Source organism: Nannospalax galili, unplaced genomic scaffold (genome assembly GCF_000622305.1).
Source record: "Nannospalax galili isolate Female #2095 unplaced genomic scaffold, S.galili_v1.0 scaffold104, whole genome shotgun sequence".
Lineage (NCBI taxonomy): Eukaryota > Metazoa > Chordata > Mammalia > Rodentia > Spalacidae > Nannospalax > Nannospalax galili.
The window spans coordinates 3148876-3170924 of NW_008353596.1; the positions used below are offsets into that span (position 1 = coordinate 3148876).

The 22049-nt window shown below is 45.6% G+C and overlaps 1 protein-coding gene across 4 annotated transcripts; it reads left to right on the plus strand.

Moving 5' to 3' along the window:
* The first annotated feature begins 3837 nt into the window (after nt 1-3837).
* Bnip1 (BCL2 interacting protein 1) lies at nt 3838-18378 on the plus strand. Of its 4 annotated transcripts, none has more exons than XM_029554881.1 (8): nt 3838-3975; nt 4175-4381; nt 5467-5537; nt 6243-6335; nt 8255-8346; nt 10581-10682; nt 13640-13758; nt 17745-18378. In XM_029554881.1, the coding sequence occupies exons 3-8, from the start codon at nt 5523-5525 to the stop codon at nt 17939-17941; spliced, it is 618 nt and encodes a 205-aa protein (XP_029410741.1). In that variant the 5' UTR covers nt 3838-3975; nt 4175-4381; nt 5467-5522; the 3' UTR covers nt 17942-18378. The 4 variants fall into 4 exon arrangements, with proteins under 4 accessions (XP_029410741.1, XP_008848996.1, XP_029410743.1 ...); XM_029554882.1 differs by having other exon boundaries at nt 3886-3975; nt 4204-4381; XM_029554883.1 differs by lacking the exon at nt 4175-4381 and having other exon boundaries at nt 3871-3975.
* Nucleotides 18379-22049: the final 3671 nt, after the last annotated feature.

Here is a 22049-nt window from a genome sequence, read left to right on the forward strand (position 1 = left end):
CTTGAGTGTTAAACCTGTTTCTTTAAAAGTTTTTAATCTTAAAGTATTGCTGGGATTAAAAAACAAAATGTACAAAATCTAAGGAAAACATTAAAACACTGAAGGGTACAGAAGAAACTTGAACAAATGTAAATATTCAGCAGATTCCTGAACAGGAGCCGTCAAAGCTGCTGGTGCCTAGTTATATTACAAATGGGATGTTGTCCTAGTAAAACATACTGAGAGAGCTTTCTAAAAACCTGAAATTTTTGTGAGGGAAAAAATGAGAGTGTAAGACAATGGAGTAGGGGAGAATATATCAGGTGTTTAATATCATATATTAAAACATTAAAAAATTGAAAAACACCATTTTACTGCATGAATGGACAGGCCACTACTGAACAGGACTTGCTGTTTACTGCATGAATAGCAAGTTTGGAAATCAAGTCAAATAAATATGACATTGTAGCATGGCAAATGTGATATCCAGAACCAAGATGTAAGGGGCTCTTGTGTGGAGCCACAGAGTAACCTAGAAAATGTGAAGTTGGTTCTGTATCTCATGCCACAAGCCAATAAAGATTTCAAAATGGGGGCTGGAGAGATGGCTCAGCAGTTAAGAGCACTCAACTGCTCTTGCAGAGGACCCTGGGTTTGAGTCCCAGCACCCACATGGCAGCTAACAACCATTTATAACGCCAGTTCCAGGGGCTCTGATGCTCTCTTCTGACCTCTGGGCATTGCATCCAGGTAACACACTCTACAGGTAAAATACAAAACTATTTGAAAAAAGATTTCAAAATGGATAATGAGGATACAGGTGTAAGAAAAGCATAAGCACACTAGAAGGAAATGTGGGCACTTTTAAACCCTTGGGGATAAGGAAAGACATTTGAGCTCAGACCCCAAGTTCAGGAGTCATAAGTGAAGATCTGCTAATGCTATGTAAAACAAAATTTAAATCATCTTTGAGATTAAAAAAAGCCAAAAAATGAATAGGCCGGGTACGGTGGCACACACCATAAATCCCAGCACTCGGCAGGCAGATCTCTGTGAGATCAAGGCCAGCCTGGTCTACATAGTAAATGAGTTCTAGGCCAGCTGGGGATACAGGGAGACCCTGTCTCATAAAAACAAAAAACAAAACCTTGCAAAGCATAAATGGTGAAAATTCTACAAACGAACTTTGCAACTCCTGCTGTTCCTATTATAATAAAGAGCTCCTGGAGAATAACATGGACTAGACCAATGACCCAGGGGAAAACTGAGCAAAATAAATGTAAATAACTTTTAAATATATTTCCCAGTCTCGTTCATTATGCAAAAGGCAAAATAAAGACATAGTTTAGAAGCAAACCGATTGATAAAAATCCCAATGTTAACACACCATGCTGGTAGGGCTAAGGGAAATAGGCATGTCTATGCTTCACTGGTGGGAGTGTGAACTAATAAAACCACTCCTAAGAATAATTGTGATCCCAGCACTTGGGATGTGGTGGCAGGAAGATAAGTGTTCAAGGTCATCCTTAGCTATGTAGCCAGTTGGGAGGCCAGCCTGGGCTACATGAGACCCTGCCTCAAAAAAAGCAAAGATGAAATGGGTATGTCCTTTGAGCCAGAAACTTCATTTCTGACACATTTGCTTTCTGCCCTGCTTCATTCCTCACCTCCCATACTTATATGTTGCTTGGTAATGCAAGAATAGCAACTAACAGGCGTTGAGTTCAACACATTATCATGCTGTGCTTTCCATGTATTATCTCATTTAATCATCTAAACAACCTCATGCAATGATGTTGCTGATTATCACATCAGCCTCTGAGGACACTAAAGTAGGATGGACAACATTCTAGATTGCACCTGGGTCCTGAGCACCTGTCCTAGTTTCTATTGCTGTGATAAAACACTGACCAAAACCAACTTGGGGAGGAAAGGGTTTATTCTTTCTTACATCTTCCGAGTCACACTTCATCACTGAAGGAAGTCAGGGTAGGAATTCAGGTATGGAACCTGGAGGCTGGAGCTGAAGCACAGACCATGGAGGAATGCTGCTTACTGGCTTGCTTCCCTGGCCTGTGCTCAGCCTGCTTTCTTAGACAATACAGGACCACCTGCCCAGGGGTGGCACCACCCACAGTGGGGCCCTCCCACATCACTCAACAATTAAACAAATGCCCCACAGACATGGCCACAGGCCAATCCAATGGACATAATTCCTCAATTGAGGGTCCCTCTACCCAGGTGTGTCAGGTTGACAACTATTTAACACAGCACCTTACAGTGAGGCTTTGCAGAGTGCTGTAGGACTATTGATGGCCAAGCACATAGCCTGGCTTGTGCCACACTGCCCAAGCGTGTGTGTGTGTGTGTGTGACTTTTCTTCGGAATTGACAGGTATGGGTATAGAGGCAGTTTGGGGAAAACAGTTCAGGAAGAGGGAACACCACATTCCAAGGCTACAGAACCGGAAGAACCTCCAGGAGGACAGAGGCTGGCAGGAGAGAGGGAAGGGGAGGTGGCCAGTGACCTTGAGGACCTTCTAAGAAACTTGGGCTATTTAATAATAAAATAAAGGAGCTACCCTTTGTTGAAGGCTTGAATTCATATTGTTTCTATCAAAACTACAGGAAAAAAACCAAAACCACTCCAATGAGATACATATAATAAATCCAATTGTATACAAAGGACACTGCCAGGAGCCATACACAGGTATAAGGAAGGCAGTTTACCAGTGCTGTGTATTAGATCCCTAGAACACGTGTTGCACTGATAATCTCAAGGTGCTCTAATGAGCTACACTGAATTCTATGCCTTAAAAAATACTTTCTCTCTTTACTCCACAGTCCGTATTCATTGTAGTAAAAAAATTTAAAGTTTAAAGAAATATAAAAGATTAACTGAAGCCCAGGTGTGGTGGTGCATGTTGATCTTTATCATATCAAGGCCAGCATGGTCTACATGGGGAGTCCCAGGCCAGCTGGGGCTTCAGGGAGACCTGTCTCAGAAAAAGAAGAGCAGAACATGGTGGCGAAGGCTTTTAGTCCCAGCATTCAGGAGGCAGATCTCTGAGTTCGAGGCCAACCTGGTCTACATATTGAGTTCCAAACCAGCTGGGGCTATGGGAAACCCTGTCTCAAGGAGAGAAAAAGAAAAAAAAAAAAAAAAAAAAAAAAAAAGGATTAATTGCAGCAGTTTCCAGAAATATTCTTTTGATCTTTTGATTTTTGGTTTTGTTTTGACAGGGTCTCCCATGTCCCAGCTCGCTGGAAGTCACTATGTGGAACAAGCTGGCCTGGCTCACAGAGATCCCTGGTGCTGACCCCCAAGGGCTGGGTCCAGAGACATTCTAATTGATACTTCTGGCCTTTTTTTTTTCTTCCTGTTTTTTTCATATGCAAAATACAGTCAGCAGAATGGCTGACAGCAAGAGGGAAAGTGACCACTGTTGAGAAGGTTTTTTGACCGCTGAGCCATCTAAGACCCAGGTTCGAATCCCAGCACCCACAAGGCAGCTAACAACTGTCAGTAACTCCAGTTCCAGGGGATCCGACGGCCTCTCTGTTCTCCGCAGGCATTGCACGACACGGGTGCACTTACCTACATGCAGGCAATACACTCATACACATAAAATAAAAATAATAAATATTTTTTTTAAGTTTTTTAATTTTGTTTTTCCCAGGACCAGGGACTGATCTCGGGGTCTTGTAGCATGCCAGGCAAACCCTTCACTAACTTAGCTATATCCCCCAGCCCTAAGCGATATTCACTGTTCTCTTTTCCGTTTTATTAGTTGAGGTTGTTTCCTTCCCATGTGACAAATCCTCAAGTCTCCGCACAGCGGGAGGAAGGCATACGGTACGGAAACGCGTTTAAACCTGGGCCCCGCCGCTCGCCGTAGCCGGCGTCTCCAACATGGCGGTTCCTCAAGATGTCCACGTCCGGATCTGTAACCAAGAGATTGTCAAATTCGACCTGGAGGTGAAGGCATTGATCCAGGTACAGATTTCCCGGGACCCCTGCCGGACCGCAGCACCCCCGACTCCGGTTAGCCGCGGGCAAGGTTCCCCGGCATCGCTCCGCCCTAGTCCCATTTGATCTGGTCCCTGGGTCGCTGGCGTCCAGCCTCTCGCTTTGGAGTCAGGTCCCGTTCCGCCCTCCTGCCCCCCATCTTTCCACCCGTCGCTCTGTCTCACAGATGCTACTAGACATTAACTGTACACTCAGAGCACGAGCTGTGACAAGAGTGAAGAGAGGGCTGGGAATGTGGCTCAGCTGATGCGTTTGCCAGCACTCATGAAGCCCAGCGTTCCAGTGTCACCTGAATGGGCGGTGCTGGCTGGAGTACCAGCACTGTGAGGAGGGCTGGCAAGATCAGAAGTTCAAGGTCATCTTCACCTGCATAGTGAGTTGAGACAGCCTGGGAGGGGAAAAGGGTAGTGCTCGCAGGTAAACCAGCCTCACAGAATACCAAATTAGTGGTTAAAAAAGAATTTATTGAATTTTTGTGTATTTCATACATAAAATCATCTTTATACCCCCTTCCCCTTTGGCGCCCTCCCATAGCCCTCCTCACTGGAGTTCATACATTCTATCATTTAAAGTTATGTATTATGTAAAGTTAGTATCCAGAGATGACCCTCAGTGCAAATTCATTTACTTGGGTTTAGTCAGCCTATCTAGAGTCTCTCCCTTCAAGAAGATCAGCTCTTCCTCACCCAGCAGTAATCAGCTGCCAATAATTCTTCGACTAAGATTGGGGCTTGCTGTTCATTTCCACAGTTCTGTGCTGGGTTTTTGTCTGCCGAAGTTTGCATGGGTCTTGGGCATGCTGACACCATTGCTATGGGTTTGTATGAGAAGGGTCCCAGGCACCTGTAGGACTGTTATTTATATGGTCATGCACCTAGGGGTTTGTTTTTTGGTGCAAGTAAGTATGACTTAGTGAGTAAGCTAGAGAGCACATGAAGTAGCTTAATTAAGCTTTACATTTCTTCATCTTCACTCATGAGATTTATAAACAACAAAGTAATTTGGGCCAATTCTAGAAAAATACACATAAGGTTGGACTCATACAAATGGAATTGCATAGAGTTCAAGCTTAGCCATGTGCAAGGCCCTGGGTTCAGTCCTCAGAACGGGGGGGGGGGGGGGGGGGGGGGGGGGAATGGAAGGGTGAATGTGGCTTAGCGAGTCCCGGTGTGGAGAGCTGAATGAGAGAATGAGAATGAATATTGTTAGTGTGGTGGTGCCGACACTCAGGAAGCAGAGTCAGGAGTTTCATGAGTTTAAGGCCTGCCTAGACTGCATAGAGTGATCCTGTCTCAAAAAATAAAATATTACACCCAAGACTTAAAAACGAAAAGAAAAATTATGTTTTTACATGACCTGAGTTACCTAGGTCCCCTTTTGTACCCTGTAGTAGTATTTGTGATTGCTAATGAGAGTGATCACTCCTAACTGATACATTGCATTCTCACGGTGTTCCAGCTGCTCTGCTAAGTGCTTTATGTGGATATATGATCTTGAGGTGAGGTGATGAAAGAATGGGCACAGAGAACGTAAGTAACTTTTCCAAAATTGCACAGCTAGTAAGTTGCTGTAACCAGTATTTGAATATTCATAGTCTGGATCTAGAGAGCTTGGCCCCAGTAATTCTGAATTTCTTTCCAGAAACAAATTCTCAGCCTTTAAGCATGTCTATAAACATTGTGACTTACAACAGATGGTCTGTAAAATCAGACTAAGTTAAGCTTGTTACATAGTGCCAGGAATTTAAACATCATGATTTTCAAGTTAAAGGGCCTAAAGTTACAGTGTCTCTTGGATGTCCATTCTTCAAGGCATAAGCTTCTTAAGCCTTTCTTACTGGCTGAATAACACTTTGTTAAACTTTCAGGGACTAATAATTAGGTCAAGGAAGAGTCATATCTATCTATGTATCTATTCATACATATCCTGTGTGTGTATGTGTGTGTGTTATTGGCCATGGAGCCCCGGGCCTCAAATGTGCTGTGCAGGTGCTCTACTGCCCGGCTACAGTGAGCCTGTTCTTCATATCCTGCCCAACATTAATCTGAAAGGAATGAGAAAACTAAAAGTGATAATGTTTTTGCTTCTGTTGTAGAGGAAAACAGCAATGCTCATTGTGAGTTAAAGTTAGGCCAACCCTAGTTATAGTCTAAGTCAACTTTTTTCCTGTACAAATGATGTCATTTCATTTCATTGACTGGAGAAAGGCCCCTTATCTCTTCATTGTCTTCTAGGATATTCGAGATTGTTCAGGACCCTTAAGCGCACTCACTGAACTGAACACCAAAGTGAAAGAGAAGTTTCAACAGTTACGTCACAGGATACAGGTAAAGGTGATGGCGGAACCAAGATACTGAGAGAGGCCAACAGTGATGGGGCTGGGTCCTGTCATAGCCTCTGCTTGAGAACTGAGCAGTTCTTCACACACCAGCTGGAGGGATGGTAAACATTTCTACAGTGAGGCAGCTGGACTAACTGCTTTTCAGCTGTAAGTGAGGAGACCAAATAAGGGTTGGAATTTTGCAACCTGAAAATGCTGAGGTCACTTACTACTTACCCACCCATGTACTCATCCCCTGTTTGAGTCCATCACCAGCGTGTCCTGGGTGTTTTCCATGCTGTAATTTTGATCATCATCACACCTGACTTTAACTCTGGTACATGTGCTGTCTCTGGTCACTGGAGTGAGCAGGGACCATGGGAATAGCAGAGACACTTCCCCTGCTGCGCCCTTGGGGATGGTGCTGTGGATCTGCCCATCCCTGGTGAGGTCTGGAGGCACCTGCTTTCTCAGCATGTGGTGCAGATGTGCACTTTTCAGTTGACATTCCTCCCAAAGCCAGCCAACAGCTCTACTGCTGCTTAGCAGATGGAGGCAGTCTGTTCCCAAGCTGGCAAAAAAGCTGGAGAACTAGACAGCTAAGAAGCAGTATGCTTCTTGTCTGTTGCCTGCCTAGAGGATTTTCAAGGGCAGTCTTGAGAATACATGCTTTCCACCACTGGAGTTGACTTTAGAGTTTTTGCACTGTGATTGTACTATATATACATAGTATTGTAATGCTGTATTTACTATGCAGTGTACAGTATATGAATGTTATGCTATACTGCATATAGTGTTTGTATACACATACACATACTGTATTCTCTTTCTGCCTCCATCTCCTCACTGATTTAGGCATGTGACTTTGGAGGAAGTGTTAGCTTTTCTATGCTGTGCTTGTGTGTGTGATGGGTGTCAGCCTCATGTTAGTGGGAATGTTGCTCTCAGGTTATAAATTCTTGGCAGATTTTTTTAAGCCCTTCTATTCAGAGTCCATAATGCTCCCCCTATCCCATCCCACCCCCAAACACCCAAGATGTGTTCATTCTCACTCTGCTAGTTAATGGACACTATCCTAGGCCTCACTGGGTCCTGGATTTGTGATGCTCTCAGTTCCAGTGCTCAGCCTCAGATGGCCTCAGGCTTCAGTCTTCTGTTCATGTATGAGCGCAAACCCTCAGACTTGTTAGTAACAAGCCTCTGATGGACCAGACAGAGAGATAGCATTTGGAAACATGTAATGGGGTTGACGTGTGGTCAGTGGGCTCATATTTTGTGTTTTTTCCCTTTGGTCTCAGGCAGCCCAAGGCTTTATAGCAGCAGCTCCTGCTCCAGCTAAGGCAGCCAGTCATTGCTCATAGGCTCATTGCTCCAGCTCTTAGTGTGCTGCTCATTTTTGGGCCTCTAAGATTTTCCTCACTTTCTTGCAAACTTGGCTATGTATTTAAGACGGCATGTGCCGAGTATGGTGGCACATGCACTGAGGCTGGCAGATCTCTGTGAGATCGAGGTCAGCCTGGTCTACAAAGTTAGTTCCAGGCCAGTTGGGGCTACAGGGAGACTCTGTCTCAAACAACAACAACAACAACAAAATGGATATGGGGCTGGAGAGATGGCTCAGCAGTAAAGAGCACTGGCTGCTCCTGCAGAGGACCCAGGTTAGATTCCCAGCACCCACATGGCAGCTAACAGCCATCTGTAATTTCAATTCCAGGGGATCCAACACCCTCTTCTGGCCTCCAAGGGCACTGCACAACATGGGTACACTATAAATATTTTTTAAAAGGGTATGTATTACATGTTGCCTAGAATTCCTAAGTGCCTGTTATAAAAGGGTGTTGTGGTTGCTTTTGTGTGTCCTTGCTAGAAACAGAAGTGCTCTTGGGTTTTGGTACTGGCTAACACAGAGCTGTTTTCTCCTCCAAGGAGCTTGAGCAGTCAGCGAGGGAGCAAGACAAAGAGTCGGAGAAGCAGCTTCTACTTCAGGCAGTGGAGAATCACAAAAAGCAGATGCTTAGGTAGGCAGGACCTGGCCTTCCAGCCGCCTTTGCCAGGTCACTTGCTCACTGATGTTTGTACCTGTATCTGTCTGATAAGCCTGACAATGATAATGCAGTTGTGTCATTAACATACATAGGCTAGCAGTTCTCTGGATCAGTCATTCTCAGATGGAGGAAGGAGGGACAGAGTCTGCATGGACTGTTGGTGTTCTGCCTACTTTACATTGTTTATGTTTGTATAGTTAACATATTGTATGTAATATAACTGAGGTTTTTAAAAATTTTGTGAGTGGCGGGTATGGCAGGGACTTCATGTTCTGTTTGCTCGTAAGATGGGTAATTATCCACCCCCAGTCTCACTAATGGTAGCTGGTGAATAACACCCAGCAGATCGGAGAGGACTAACTGACAGACACTGGGATGAGTGGCGCAGGCCAGTGGGAGCAGGGTGGGCATGCATGGCAAGTGGCGTCCTAAAGACTGGCTCATTGGTGATAACTTTTTGTACCACCACAGGTACTCAGATCATAATCATGCACTAGCTGGGAGCCTTGTCTGGGGTGTAGTAAGTTAACCAAGCCTTGTCAGCTTAGTGTGGCGTAAACTAAATATGGCTGTTTACGATGTGGCATTGCAAGTCTGAGGAGAGAAAGCAGGAAATGAATCCTTCAGCAGCTCTGTGTTGAAACCATAGTTGTGTTTGTTGGCTTACCAGGCTTGTCATACCATACAGTATTGCTTACTTTTCTCCCCAATGTGAGCTCCTTGAGGGCAGCCACTGCCACTTGGTCATCTCAGCATCCTTGGGCCTTGCAAAACACCATTATGTACAGTTTGAAGATGGGGTTGTGTCTTTTAAATGGCAGGAATGAAATGGCGCAGCAGGTGCTCTCCAGGCATCTGAGAGCCCAGTTGAGGACCTTCAGCATAGAGGTGCTAGTACAAAGCAAGCCCAGTCTGTGCCCCAGTGAGGTGGCTCATCAGGTGAAAGTTTGCTAAACAAGCCTGACAATCTGAGTTCAATCCCTGGAGCCGTTGTAAAGGTAGATGGAGAGAACGGTCACCAGCCTATTAGTTGATGTAAATTTTGTACTTTTTTCTGTTGTAAATTAAAAAAATATATATTTTATTATTTTTATTTGATGTGTATGAGTGTATTGCCTGAATGTATGTGAGTGCACCTGTGTTGTGCAATGCCTCAGAGGTCAGAGGAGGGCTTTGGATTCCCCTGGAACTGGACTTAAGGATGGTTCGTAACTGCCATGTGGATGCTGGGAATTAAACCCGGGTCCTCTACAAGAGCAATCAGTGCTCTTAACTACTGAGCCATCTCTCCAGCCCCGTAAACTTTTTCTTTTTTGAGATAGGGTCTCCCTGTAGCTTCAGCTAGCCTGGCACTCATGTAGGCCAGGTTGGCCTCAAACTCAGAGATCTGCCTGCCTCTGCCTCCTGAGTGATGGGGTTAAAGGCACGTGCCACTATGCCTGGCTTCTATTGTAAATTTTTAGTACGTCCAGGGCTTAGCACAGTTGAATTGACCTGACTGTATGAGTTCCAGAGCGTGGGTTTGATTCTCAGAGGGATATAATTGGCTTATTCGAGTTTGTCAGTAAAGAATGTATTGCTAATCTGAAGTTGCTGCTCACCAGTGTCCCTTGCAGAGGAGAAGGTGAAGAATGTGCTAGAGCAGTCGTGCCCCAAGTGATGTTTGTATTGCCTACAGATGTAAAAAATAGCAAATCTTGGAGAAGTGTTGAGAAAGATTGTTTTTTTGATCTTTTAACCTCTAATAGCATGTATTCATCAAGCCACTGAAGGTCAGGCATGTTTTTCTAGGACTGTGGAGGGATGATAGGGTAGTAAGGCATGGCTTTTGAGGACCACCAGGATACATGTCAGAGCAGTGAAGCCACAGAGATCACTTGACAGAGCAGTGAAGCCACAAAGGTCACTTAACAGAATGGCACCTTGTAGGCTTAACTTAGGGGAGGGGGCTGGATGCTAGCTGGAAACCTGGAACCATTGTGGGTCATTATGTTGGCAGAGTGCCATGCCCATGTTTCCCTAGTGGTCTAGCTGGAGAGGGACCGTGACAGACATCCTGGAGAGATGTTAAGGCCTGAGCTAGAGCAGTTATCAGAGTAACCAAGAAGAGAAAGTGGTGGGAGGTGGGGTTGGACTCTAGTCTATACCAAGAAGGGTGAAAGAGCTGTGGAGACGCCAGAGTCTGACTTCGACTTTTCCTTTTCCAGCAATCAGACTTCTTGGAGGAAAGCCAATCTTACCTGCAAAATTGCCATCGACAATCTTGAGAAAGCAGAGCTTCTCCACGGAGGAGATTCCTTAAGGCAAAGGTATCTGATCTTTTCCTTCTGGGCTCTAATATCAGAAGAGGGAATCACTGGTATGAGGCAAACCTTGTAGGGAGCCCCCTCTTGTTCTCAACAAAACATTTGTACTTTATGGGTTTTTTTTTTGTTTGTTTTTTTGGTCTTTTTGAGACAGGGTCTCCCTGTAGCCCCAGCTGTCCTGGAACTCACTATGTAGACCAGGCTGGCCTTGAACTCACAGAGATCCGCCTGCCTCTGCCTCCCGAGTGCTGGGATTAAAGGCATGCGCCACCACACCAGGCTATGTACTTTATGTTTTTATAAAAATAATTTTTTGGAGGCAGGACCTCCTATATTCTAGGCTGACCTCATATTTACTATGTAGCCAAGAATGACCTTGACCTTCTGACCTTACAAGTGTATACTACCACACCAAGTTTGTGCCCTGTTGGGGATTCAACTCAGGGCTTCTTGCATGTTAGGCAAGCACTCTGTCAACTGAACTACATTCACAGTCCTAATTAATTTTTTTTTATAGTAGTGCAGATTGAACCTAGAGACTCATGTGTGAGGGAAAAGTGCTCTACCACTGAGCTACAGCCTGTCATCCTTAATATCTTTTTTTTTGGTCTTTTTGAGCCAGGGTCTCCCAGCTGACCTGGAACTCACTGTGTAGACCCCAGGCTGCCCTTGAACTCAGAGATCTGCCTGCCTCTGCCTCAGTGCTGGGATTAAAGGCATGCACCCCCATGCCCAGCTCTTTTATTTTATTTTTTTAATTTTTGTATATTTCATACATAAAATCATCTTTATACCCATACCCCCTTCCCCTTTGGCGCCCTCCCATAGCCCCCCCACAGGAGTTCATACGTTCTCATTTATATTAAGGCCTATTATGTAAAATTAGTGTCCCGAAATGCCCCTCAGTGCAAGTTCATCCACTGGGGTTTAGTCAGCCTATCTAGAGTCTCTCCCTTCAAGAAGATCAGCTCTTCCTCACCCAGCAATAATCTGCTGCCAATAATTTTTAGACTAAGATTGGGGCTTGCTGTTCATTTCCACAGTTCTGTGCTGGGCTTTTGTCTGCCTAAGTTTGCATGGGTCTTGTTCATGCTGACATCATTGCTGTAGGTTCATATGAGAAGGGTCCCTGGCACCTGTAGGACTATTTCTGTATGGTCATGTACCTCCTCCCTGGATAGCTCTTACTATCTTTCTGCTCCCTCTTCCACAAAAGTCCCTGAGGCCTGGGTGGGTGGACCTCAATATAGGAGTCCTGTCGAAGGACCACACTCTGCCGACTCTTATTCTCTGCGTTTTGGCCATTTGTGGCCTTTTGCACGAGGCCCTCTGTTGCATGAGGGAGCTTCACTGATGAGAACTGAAGGATGCATTAGTGTTCTCTTCATCCCGTGTTCTATGTTCCGTGAGTCTTAGGTGTAGAGGTTGCATCCTAGATGTGCCACTTAAGTTTGAGCAGTTCACAGAGAATCTCTGTGTATGACTAGTGGTTGTAACTCTGTAATAATCTGTCTGTTGAAAAAGAAGCTACTTTGATGGGTGGTGACTGGGATACTTGTCCGTAAATTTTAGGATCCGTATTTTGCACACAGTAAAAAATTACATTTGTCTAAGGATATGAGAGCCTTGGGTTTTCTCTAAGATTTATGACCTCTCCAGCTATGTGTGTTTGGCTAGGTTTACGGTACCACACATGAGTTTCCTCCCACTGAGTGGGCTTTAAGACCAATTAGGTAGCTGCTGATTACCCCCAAGATAAAAGTGCCACTACTGCACCAATGTCATTTGCTGTGCTGGTCATTGATGTGGTTTAGGCCTTGAAGCTGGGGTGGACCACTGATTGATGTTCTCCCTTAGAGCTTGCATAGTGCTCTCCAAAGCTATGAGAGCTAGCCTTCAGGGGAGGTGGCTTCAAGGTCAGTTCCAGCTCCATTGCTCCAAATTCTGTGTTCAAAGTATGTCCTGTCTTCAGCAATAGGGTCTTACCATCAAGTTCTGGGAGGGAATCAAGGACTGTGGCAATAGCCTGTATAATTTGGGGAGTCTCTTGGACCACCCTGGCCAAGAACTCAAAGGAAGGTTTCTCCGGTCTGGCACTGTTTCTTGTTATGTAGCCTTCAGCTATACTCATGGACTCATGTAGGGATACTGTATGTGTAATTTTTCAGGAGGTTTTTGGACTAATACGATTCTCCATGGTTTTTTATACTAGCTAGGCACTATTTATGTCTCCTCTTTCTCTCCCTGTCTTATCCTCCCTCCCCACCCTTCCCATTTAAAGTGCACACAAGGTATTTCATTGTATTGGCTAATTTTGTTTGCGGGTGTTTGCATTTCTAGTTTTCCAGCCTCTTGAGATGCTCAGGGCAGGCCTTGGCATGGTCACTTTGGAGTTGTCTCTGGAAGGAGTCGAAGCTTCAGGCTCTGAGCACTTGCTGCACATTGCTTTGCAGGCAGCAGCACCATTTCCATTCCTACTCACTGTCTCCAGAGTTGGGTCTGGGTCCATCCTTGACCCATTGGCTATGGTTATTTAAGAAATGTGTGCGTGGTGGTGCACACCTGTAATCCTAGCCCTTAGGAGGAGGAGGCTGGAGGCTTGTGCTTTCTAGGCCAGCCTGAGCTGTCTCAAAGCAAGAATAAAAATGTACTGGGCTGGAGAGATGGCTCAGCAGTTAAGAGCACTGGCTGCTCTTGCAGAGGATCCAGGTTCAATTCCCAACACCCACATGACAGCTAACAACTGTCCTAACTCCAGTTCCAAGGAGTGTGACACGCTCTTCTGACCTCCGAGGGCACTGGACAACAACATGGGTGCACTTACACATAGTATGGGCAGTGTATTCTTACACATAAAATAAAAATAAAATATTAAAAAGTACTAATGTGATAGGTTAAAAAAATGGTGCTTTCTCAAAGCAAGACTTTGGTTGATATTCCTCCTTCCTCTGGATGTCTAGGAAAACCACCAAAGAGAGCCTGGCCCACACGTCTAGTGCCATCACAGAGAGCCTCATGGGGATCAGTAGGATGATGTCACAGCAGGTCCAGCAGAGTGAAGAGGCCATGCAGACTCTAGGTAAGGCATTGAAAGCTCTTCCGGGAAGGCTGCTCAGAATGCCTGTCCTGGAACCTTGCTCCTCCAGCTCTGTACCCACGCTTCCCAGCCTGTGAGGCATCTCGCTCAGGAGACAGTGAATGAGACAGCTTGTTCTGAGCCAGGGTGGTCTGTGCTGCTCTTGTCTCTCCTTTCCGTTGTTGCATTGTACTAGACACAGTGTGTGCCATAGTGCTTGCTGGTGGAAACATTGCTGGGGCAGAGAAGAGCAGAGATCCTAGGCCTTTCTGGAGGCAGTGTCAGCAGCACTAGGCAAGGGGCCTGTGAGTCTGGCTTTTAGCAAGGGCTCTTGGATCTGGTATTGCCAGGCAGATTTGGGGTTGTCACCACTGACAAGACCATTAAGACTTGTTTATCCTTGTATTCTACCGAGTTACTTGCTGAGAGTTTCTCTTAAATGTACCATGCAGAGGCTGCTTGGGACCACCCAGTTCTTGCAAAGACCTCTCCTGTGGTGTCTTGTTAGAGAATTTGATCTCTAGGGTCCTTCAGTGTAGGAAAACAAAAAAGTAGCTTACTCTGTAAAACTTCACATGTTGGCCAAAGTAGAGGGTGTGGCGTGGTTAGTTCTTGACCCTGTCACCTTGCTTCCGTGGCTGACGGGTCAGCTCACAGCCCTTCCTCCACCCTCCACCCAGACGTCACCCATGAAAGTAGTGCAACACAGCTCTCTAAGAGATAATAATAAAATTATAAGATCTCTTTGGAGGAAACAAACAACAAAACACCCAGAAAATAATACTGTAATCACTCCTAAAACTATCTGTACTTTTGAAACAGTTTTTTTTTCATTGCATTATTCAAACAAGCAGACTTGAAAGGAAAACATACCAGCAACCCAAGGTCACTTGTGCATTTGAAACTTGTGGAACGCTTAGTCTCATCTTCCAAGTCTGCTTGCCCTTGGCCTGTACGTGCACCTTGGGAAAGTGAGAAGGGGCGAGGATTAGGGAGACAGCTGGGCTCTTGAGGCAGGACGATACAATTGATGTGGGCAAGAATGATACACAGGTGCTGATGGTGAGCTGGAAAGTCAGCAGTAGAGCGGGCTCCATGCTCAAGGTCTTGGGCTCCATCCCTAGCACTGTCAAATGCTGACAGTTTCTGAGATGTGGAGAAGGCCACAGTGTGATGGTTGCTCTTGTGTACACATTTGGTAGAAGAAAGCTATTGAAGAAAGAGGAGGGTACAGTTCTTAACCCTTTCCCGCGTGGTGACGCATTCCTTTAATCCCAGCACTTGGGAGGCAGAGGCAGGCCTGATCTCCACAATGAGTTCAAAGCTAGCTAGGACTACAGTGAGACCCTATCGCAAAAAAGATTTTTTTAACAATATTTATTATTATTATTAAAAAAAAAAATGCCTAGAATGGTGGCACATGCCTTTAATCCCAGCATTAGAGAGCCAGAGGCAGGAGGATCTCTGTGAGATGGAGTCCAGCCTGGTCTACATAGTGAGTTCCAGGCAGGCTAGGGCTATGGGAGACCGGGTCAATAAAACAAACAAAAAAAAACAAACAAAAAATAAAAATAAAAAAGATAAAATGGGATCTATATATGTAACACCAAATTTTCTAGTAGGTATGTTATAAAAAGTTTAAAAAATTATGAAGTAATTTTGATGCCTTTATTTAACCCATTACATGTAAAATATTACTATTTCAATATGCAATTAACAGTAGAAATTATTTTTTCTTTTTTTTTTGATTTTTTTTTTTTTTTTTTTTTTTTTGGAGACAGGGTCTCATTGTAGCCCCAGCTGGCCTGGAACTCACAGAGATCCACCTGCCTCTGCCTCCCAAGTGCTGGGATTAAAGGCATGTGCCACCATGCCCGGCTATTTTTTATTTTTTTAAAATATTTATTATTTTAATTTTTATGTGTATGAGCATGTCATGCAGTGCCCTTGGAGGCCAGAAAAGGGTATGAGATTCCCTGGAACTGGAGTTACAGACAGTTGTTAGCTTCTGGGATTAAAGGTGTGCACACCAGGCCCAGGTGTTCTTTCTTTTTTTGACCAGGAGCCAAAGTAGCCCAAGCAGGCCTCAAACTCCCTATGTAGTTGGGGATGACCTTGAACTTCTCATCTTCCTGCCTCTACCTCCCAAGTGTTAAGATTACAGGTGTGCTCCCACACACAGTTTTAGGGGAGCTAAGGTTGAAACCCAGGGCTGGCCTTGTGCATGTGTGGTAAGCACTCTAGAATGGAAGTATAAAACATATTTTATCTATTATTTTTACTTTATGTATATGAATATTGCCTGCATATATGTAAGGGCACCCTTGTCATCCAATGCCTGAGGAGGTCAGAGAGGGTGTCAGATCCACTGGATCTCTTAACTGTTGAGCCATCTCTCCAGTCCCTGTATTAATCACATTTTACCTACTTGGGAGCCATATATATTGTCATTTCAAAACAGTGACGTTTAGGACAGGTAAGATGGCTCAGTGGGTAAAGGCACTTGCTACCAAGCTTGACCTGAGTTCAATCCCTGCAAGTCACGTGGTAGAAGAAAACTTAACTCCTGTAAGTTTTCAGAACTGTATACGCATGTGGCACATGCTCCCCCAAACCCTCAAAGTAATCAATTTTAAAAAAACGTTTAGGGGCTAGAGAGATGGCTCGGCAGTTAAGAGCACTGATTGCTCTTGCAGAGGACCCAAGTTTGATTCCCAGCACCCACATGGCGAACTCCAGTTCAGATCCGATGCCCTTTTCTGGCCTCTGCTGGCATTGTATTCATGGCTGCACTTATATACATGCAGGCAAAACACTCATACACATAAAAAATTTAAACACCCATATTTAATAGTACAGAAAGAGGGGCTGGAGAGATGGCTCAGTGGTTAAGAACACTGTTTGTTCTTGCAGAAGACCCGGGTTCGAATCCCAGCACCCAAATGGCAGCTAACAGCTGTCCATAACTCCAGTTCCAGGGGATCCGACAGCCTCTTCCGTCCTCCGTGGGCATTGCACAACACGGGTGCACTTAACCTACATGTAGGCAATAGACTCATACACATAAAATAAAAATAATAAAATATTAAAAAGAAAATAGTACGGAAAGAATATAAAAAAGACAACTTTCCCTTCTGACCTCCACCTGCCCCTACCTCTGGCCCTGGCCCTTAGATCTACTTCCCAGAGGTCACTCCTGTTACCAGTTCCTTTTCTGTCCTCTGAGATACTTCAGGCATTATCACAAGCAAACGAAGCATTATAAAACCCTTTTCTTAAACACGTGGAAGCAGACGCCCGTCCACTTTGCCTTCGTGCTCTCTGCATTCACACTGGATATTCCTGTGCTCTGTGGAGAACCTGGAAAGATAGACCTTTGCCCAAGTGTCAGACTCAGATACCTGTGCTCACAAGTATGTTTGGCTGAGCACAGTAAGCCCTCGTGGGACACAGGGCTCTTAGGTGTCACACAGTGACTGGGGTTTGGTATCACACTTGTGTCCTGGTCCTGAAGGGCTGGTATATGGGAAAGCTTGTGTCAGAACCCATGTGGTCCTACAAAGAGCAGGTCTAACCAGTAGATACTTAGGATGTGCCACACCTCACAGATAGAAAGTGCTGGAGCCTCCCAGCCCCCTCTCTGTCACAGGCCTTGCATCGCCCATCCTCCGCCACCCATGTCAGTCCCTTGCTCTTGGCTCCTCTCAGCACTGCACCTCTGCTTCCAAGACCTGAGGCTAGTGGCTAGTGAGCCAGCTTTCTCCTTCCACTGTCCGTGTTCAGGAGCTCCTAGACGGACGTCGCACTGGATGAGCCAGCCCTGTTAGGTCCTTGTTCGATGTGCTCCTCTGGGTGGTCTGCATCCATACCTGCCTTGGCTCAGAGCCACTGGCCTTTAGAATGCAGGCCTCGTTGACAGCCAGCCAGCAGATCGAGCTCTGGCGGCTAGGCTACATTCTGAGTCAGGCTCTCTTCCTCTTCTATTTCAGTCAACTCTTCACGAACTATCCTGAATGCAAATGAAGAATTTAAGTCCATGTCTGGGACAATCCAGCTGGGCCGGAAGCTCATCACAAAATACAAGCGCCGAGAACTGACAGACAAACTGCTTATCTTCCTCGCTCTGGCCCTTTTCCTTGCTACAGTTCTCTATATTGTGAAAAAACGCCTCTTTCCATTTTTGTAAGATGAGAGGGGTGAGCTTTGGTCCCTGGCACCCCTGATTCAGGATCTGTCCAGGCTCTCAAGGGCTGGCCAGGCTGCCAGACTAAGCTGCACTTCCCAGTTTGCTCCTGTTGCTCAGTGGGTTGGATGGAAGGAAACACAACTCCCTAGTTTTCTGCAAGTGACTGGCTTGGAAAATGTTAGAGCAGTGGACAAGTGGACAACAGGGTCGCCTACGGGACCAAGGGCCTCCACGCTCACCCAGCTGTCAAGCACTTTGGCTCTCACATAGAACACTTCAAGCCTGGGATTTGATGCTCCTCCCCCTCCTTGTCCTACTGAGGCTGAGGTATAAGTGCCATGTCTGGTGGAGGGGAGAGAGGGTGAAAACTTATGGCCATTCCCGGAATAAACTTGATTGTGTTTAATAAAATGAAGTTCGTCTAATTTTACAAGATACCTCTCAGAGTGTGTGTGCCTCTTGATGTTCTGATTTCTAGGACACGAATTTAGATTCATTCATTCAACAGCTGGTGAGATGGCACAGTGGCTGGTGAGAAGGCACTCACCACCAAGCCCAACAATGTGAGCTGGTCCATTCCCAGGACCTGCATGCTGGAAGGAGAGAACTGACTCCAGCAAGTTGTCCTCTGTCCTCTATATGAGCTGTGACATTGTGTCCCCCTACCCCCATAAGTGAAAAATTATTAAAGAATTGTTGAGCAGCTGCCACAGGCTGCCTCCTAGACATTGCCAGATGTTACACATGCATTGGTAAAGCCGACAGACTGCCTCCCTCCAGCAGCAGCAGAAGTGAGCTGTCACAGAGTTGGTGAGCACAAACAGCCGCCGTAGGAGAGCCCACAACAGCTTCTGAAAACAGTGAAGCTGAGGTTTCTCCCACTGCAGCCTGGCAGGGGCTGGGGAAGTCGGGGGGGAGGGGGGGGACTAAGCTTATTGATTCCCTTCTCTCTGAGGTCCAGATAAGTGTAGCACAGAGAAGCCAGTGAAGAGCTAGAGCCCATCTGGGCCAAAGTTGAGACCAGGGTGCAGGTTCCCAATGACGCCAGCCCTGGTGTCTCCTTATGCTGTAGGCCCAGGTGACCCATACTGAAGTCTTTTTAAAAATTCTATTTTATTATTTTTATTTTATGTATATGAGTGTATTGTCTGCATGTGCGTAAGTGTAATGCCCATGGAGTATTAGATTCCCTTGAAACTGGTTGTTAGCCACCATGGTTGTTAGCCACCATGTGGGTGCTGGGAATTGAACCTGGTCCTCTACAAGAGCAGTCAGTGCTCTTAACCACTGAGCCATCTCTCCAGCCCTGAAGTCCCCTTTCTATCTATAGCCCCACAGGACTTGGGAGGTAGAAAGGTAGGTAGAAAGAATGTGAACTTGCAACCCTGACTAAACACTTGGTTTTGACTTTGCCTTTACTATCCAGGCCACATAATTGTGAGCAAATTGCCTTATGTCGCTGTGCCTGTTTCCCCATTTCTACAGTGGACGTGGTGGTCCAGATGGAGCCAGTTTGAATCAGAGCGAATACAAAGTGGCAGATATGGTTCCCTCGTTACTGAGCTTTAAGGTGGGCTTTTCAACTGCTGCCACCCTGGGAGCCCTGAGCCATGAGGGGGTCCTCCAGCTGCATGAAAAGCCACCCGGTAAAGACAGTTCTGTTTAGATCCGTTTGAGCAGAGGACATCATGAGTTAAGACCTCTGCTTTGAAGGGATGATTGCCTTGGGACCAAGTTATTGGTGTATACCTCTGACTGACTTAATGAGTACATTCTAAGTGAAAGTGTGTGTGTGTATCAGCAGTCCTGCATTATTTTTAAAAACTTGGGGGGAGGGATTTGTTTTTATTTATTTATTTTTGGCCTTTTTGAAGCAGGGTCTCCCTGTAGCCCCAGCTGTCCTGGAACTCACTATGTAGACCAGGCTGGCCTTGACCTCAGAGATCCGCCTGTCTTTGCCTCCCAAGTGCTGGGATTATGGGCATGCACCACCACACCTGGCTTATTTTCTATGTGTGTTTTGCCCGCTTGTGTGTAAGTGCACCCAGGTGTGCAATGCCTGTGGCGGCCAGAAACGGGTATCAGTTCCCATGAAACTGGAGTTATAGACAGTTGTTAGCCGCCATATGGGGGGGCTGGTAACCAAACCCCATCCTGTACAAGAGCAGTCAGTGCTCTTAAACCGTTGAGCCATCTCTCCAGCCCTGGACTACCTCTAGTGAATGACTCAAACCTGGGCTAGCATAGAATCCTATGTACTGCAGCAGTTAGTCTGATGATTGAGAAGACCTAAGAGAGTAGTGGGTGGGTTGCCTATAGAGGATACACTGGACAAAGGGATGGTTCACATCATGGAAGGATGGAGCTAACTGTTACAGTTAGCTTCATTTATCAACTCAACACACCTAGGAAGAGGGAGCCGCAATTGGATTTCCTCCATCTGATTGACCTGTGGGCATGTCTGTGAGGCATTTTTAAAATTGCTAATTGATGTAGGAGGGGCCAACCCACTGTAGGCATTGTCATCCCTGGGCAGCTGGGCCTGCATTGTGTAAGGAGGGTAACTGAACAAGCCAGTGAGCAGCATTCCTCCAGGGTCTCTGCTTGAGTTCCTGCCTTGGCTTCTCAATGATGAACTGTGGCATGGAAGTGTAAGCCAAATAAACCCTTTCTTCCCCAAGCTGCCTTTGGTCAGTGTTTTACCATGGCAGTAGAAAGTTAATAGGACATCTACTAAGCATGGTGGGCAATTTAAGACCCATGAACTATTCAGTTCTGAAATTTTCCATTTAATATTTTCAGGCTGTAGTCGACTGTGGAAAGCAAAACCACAGATAAGGTGTGTCTAGGAGGAATTCCTGCATGTGCGCGCGTGCACACACACACACACACACACACTCAATTCTTGGCCTCAAAAGACGCTTGGTGCAAATTGTACACATGTGTCTTATTTATAGTCAAATTACTGCTGAGAATAAAGCGCTGATGGGAAATTCCCACTCAGATTCCAGCTGTAAGTGCAGCAGGTGGCTCCTATCATGGAGGATTTTTCTTGTCTTAACATTTCTCTTTACTCCTTCCCACTAATTGTCAGCATCCTCACAGTATGGAAATGTGTGGGCTCTGTACTCCCCAAAAATTCTCCCTTCCATACTTCATTTCTTTCAGTTGCCTCCTGAAAATAGAGTTGGGTTTGACCTATTTTGAAATGTCATCAGGAACACATCTTAGCCACCCAGCTTGTCTTCCTCAGCCGTTGTCTGCGTAGAACGCAACCTTCCATCCTAGCCATGAGGGGGCAGTGTCCACACTTTCTGCACTCTTGTGAGGCCTGATGTCTCTACTGACCCATGGAAAGTTTCTCATCGTTCCTTAAAACAAAGCTTGCCTATGTTTTGGTTTAGGGATATGCTCTGTAAGGTGCCCTTAGTTTTCAGTTAACCTCCAGGCAAGCTCATATACTGCATTTTTATTTACCAAGAAGAATGGAGTTAAAAATATAGAATACCCTTCAAGGGGTTTGTTCAATAGATGTTTGCTAAGCACCTACTGCATGCCAATCTATGCGTTAGGGATACACAGTGAACAAAAGTAAAGATGCCCTGTGTCGTGGAGCCCGTGTTATGTGGTGGAGGGGAGCAGATGATAGATGATTTACAAGTGAAATAAGTCATTATGTCGGACAATGAAGATGGTCTTCTGTATCCTTGGGCCCTGGATCTGTAGATTCAACCAACTTTGAATAAAAAATAATCATATATGTGGACTTGTTATTACCCTCTGAGTAATGCAGCATAACCAGAATTTCCACAGCATCTACATGGCCTTAGGTATGCTGCATCATCCAGAGACAAAGTGTACACAAGAGTACACATGGTTTAGACACTGGTACACCATCCTGAAACCGTTCTCATGATACCAAGAAAGAACCGGAAGCTCCTTGGGGGAAAGTGGAGCACCCTACAGGCATCTGGGGTTGAGGGCAGATGTGTAATATTAACAAGAGTGGTCAGCATTGGCTTCATTGGGTGAGATGTGACTAAGGCAGGGGAAGTGAGTCACGTGGACAGCTGATGGAAGAGGGTCCCATCAAGAGAGGCTACCTCCC

Coding starts and splice junctions, on each gene's coding strand:
- Bnip1 (XM_008850774.3), top strand. CDS start 3,892: ATGGCGGTTCCTCAAGATGTCCACGTCCGGATCTGTAACCAAGAGATT. Junction 6,336..8,254: donor AGTTACGTCACAGGATACAG/GTAAAGGTGATG, acceptor TTCTCCTCCAAG/GAGCTTGAGCAGTCAGCGAG. Junction 8,347..10,580: donor CACAAAAAGCAGATGCTTAG/GTAGGCAGGACC, acceptor TTCCTTTTCCAG/CAATCAGACTTCTTGGAGGA.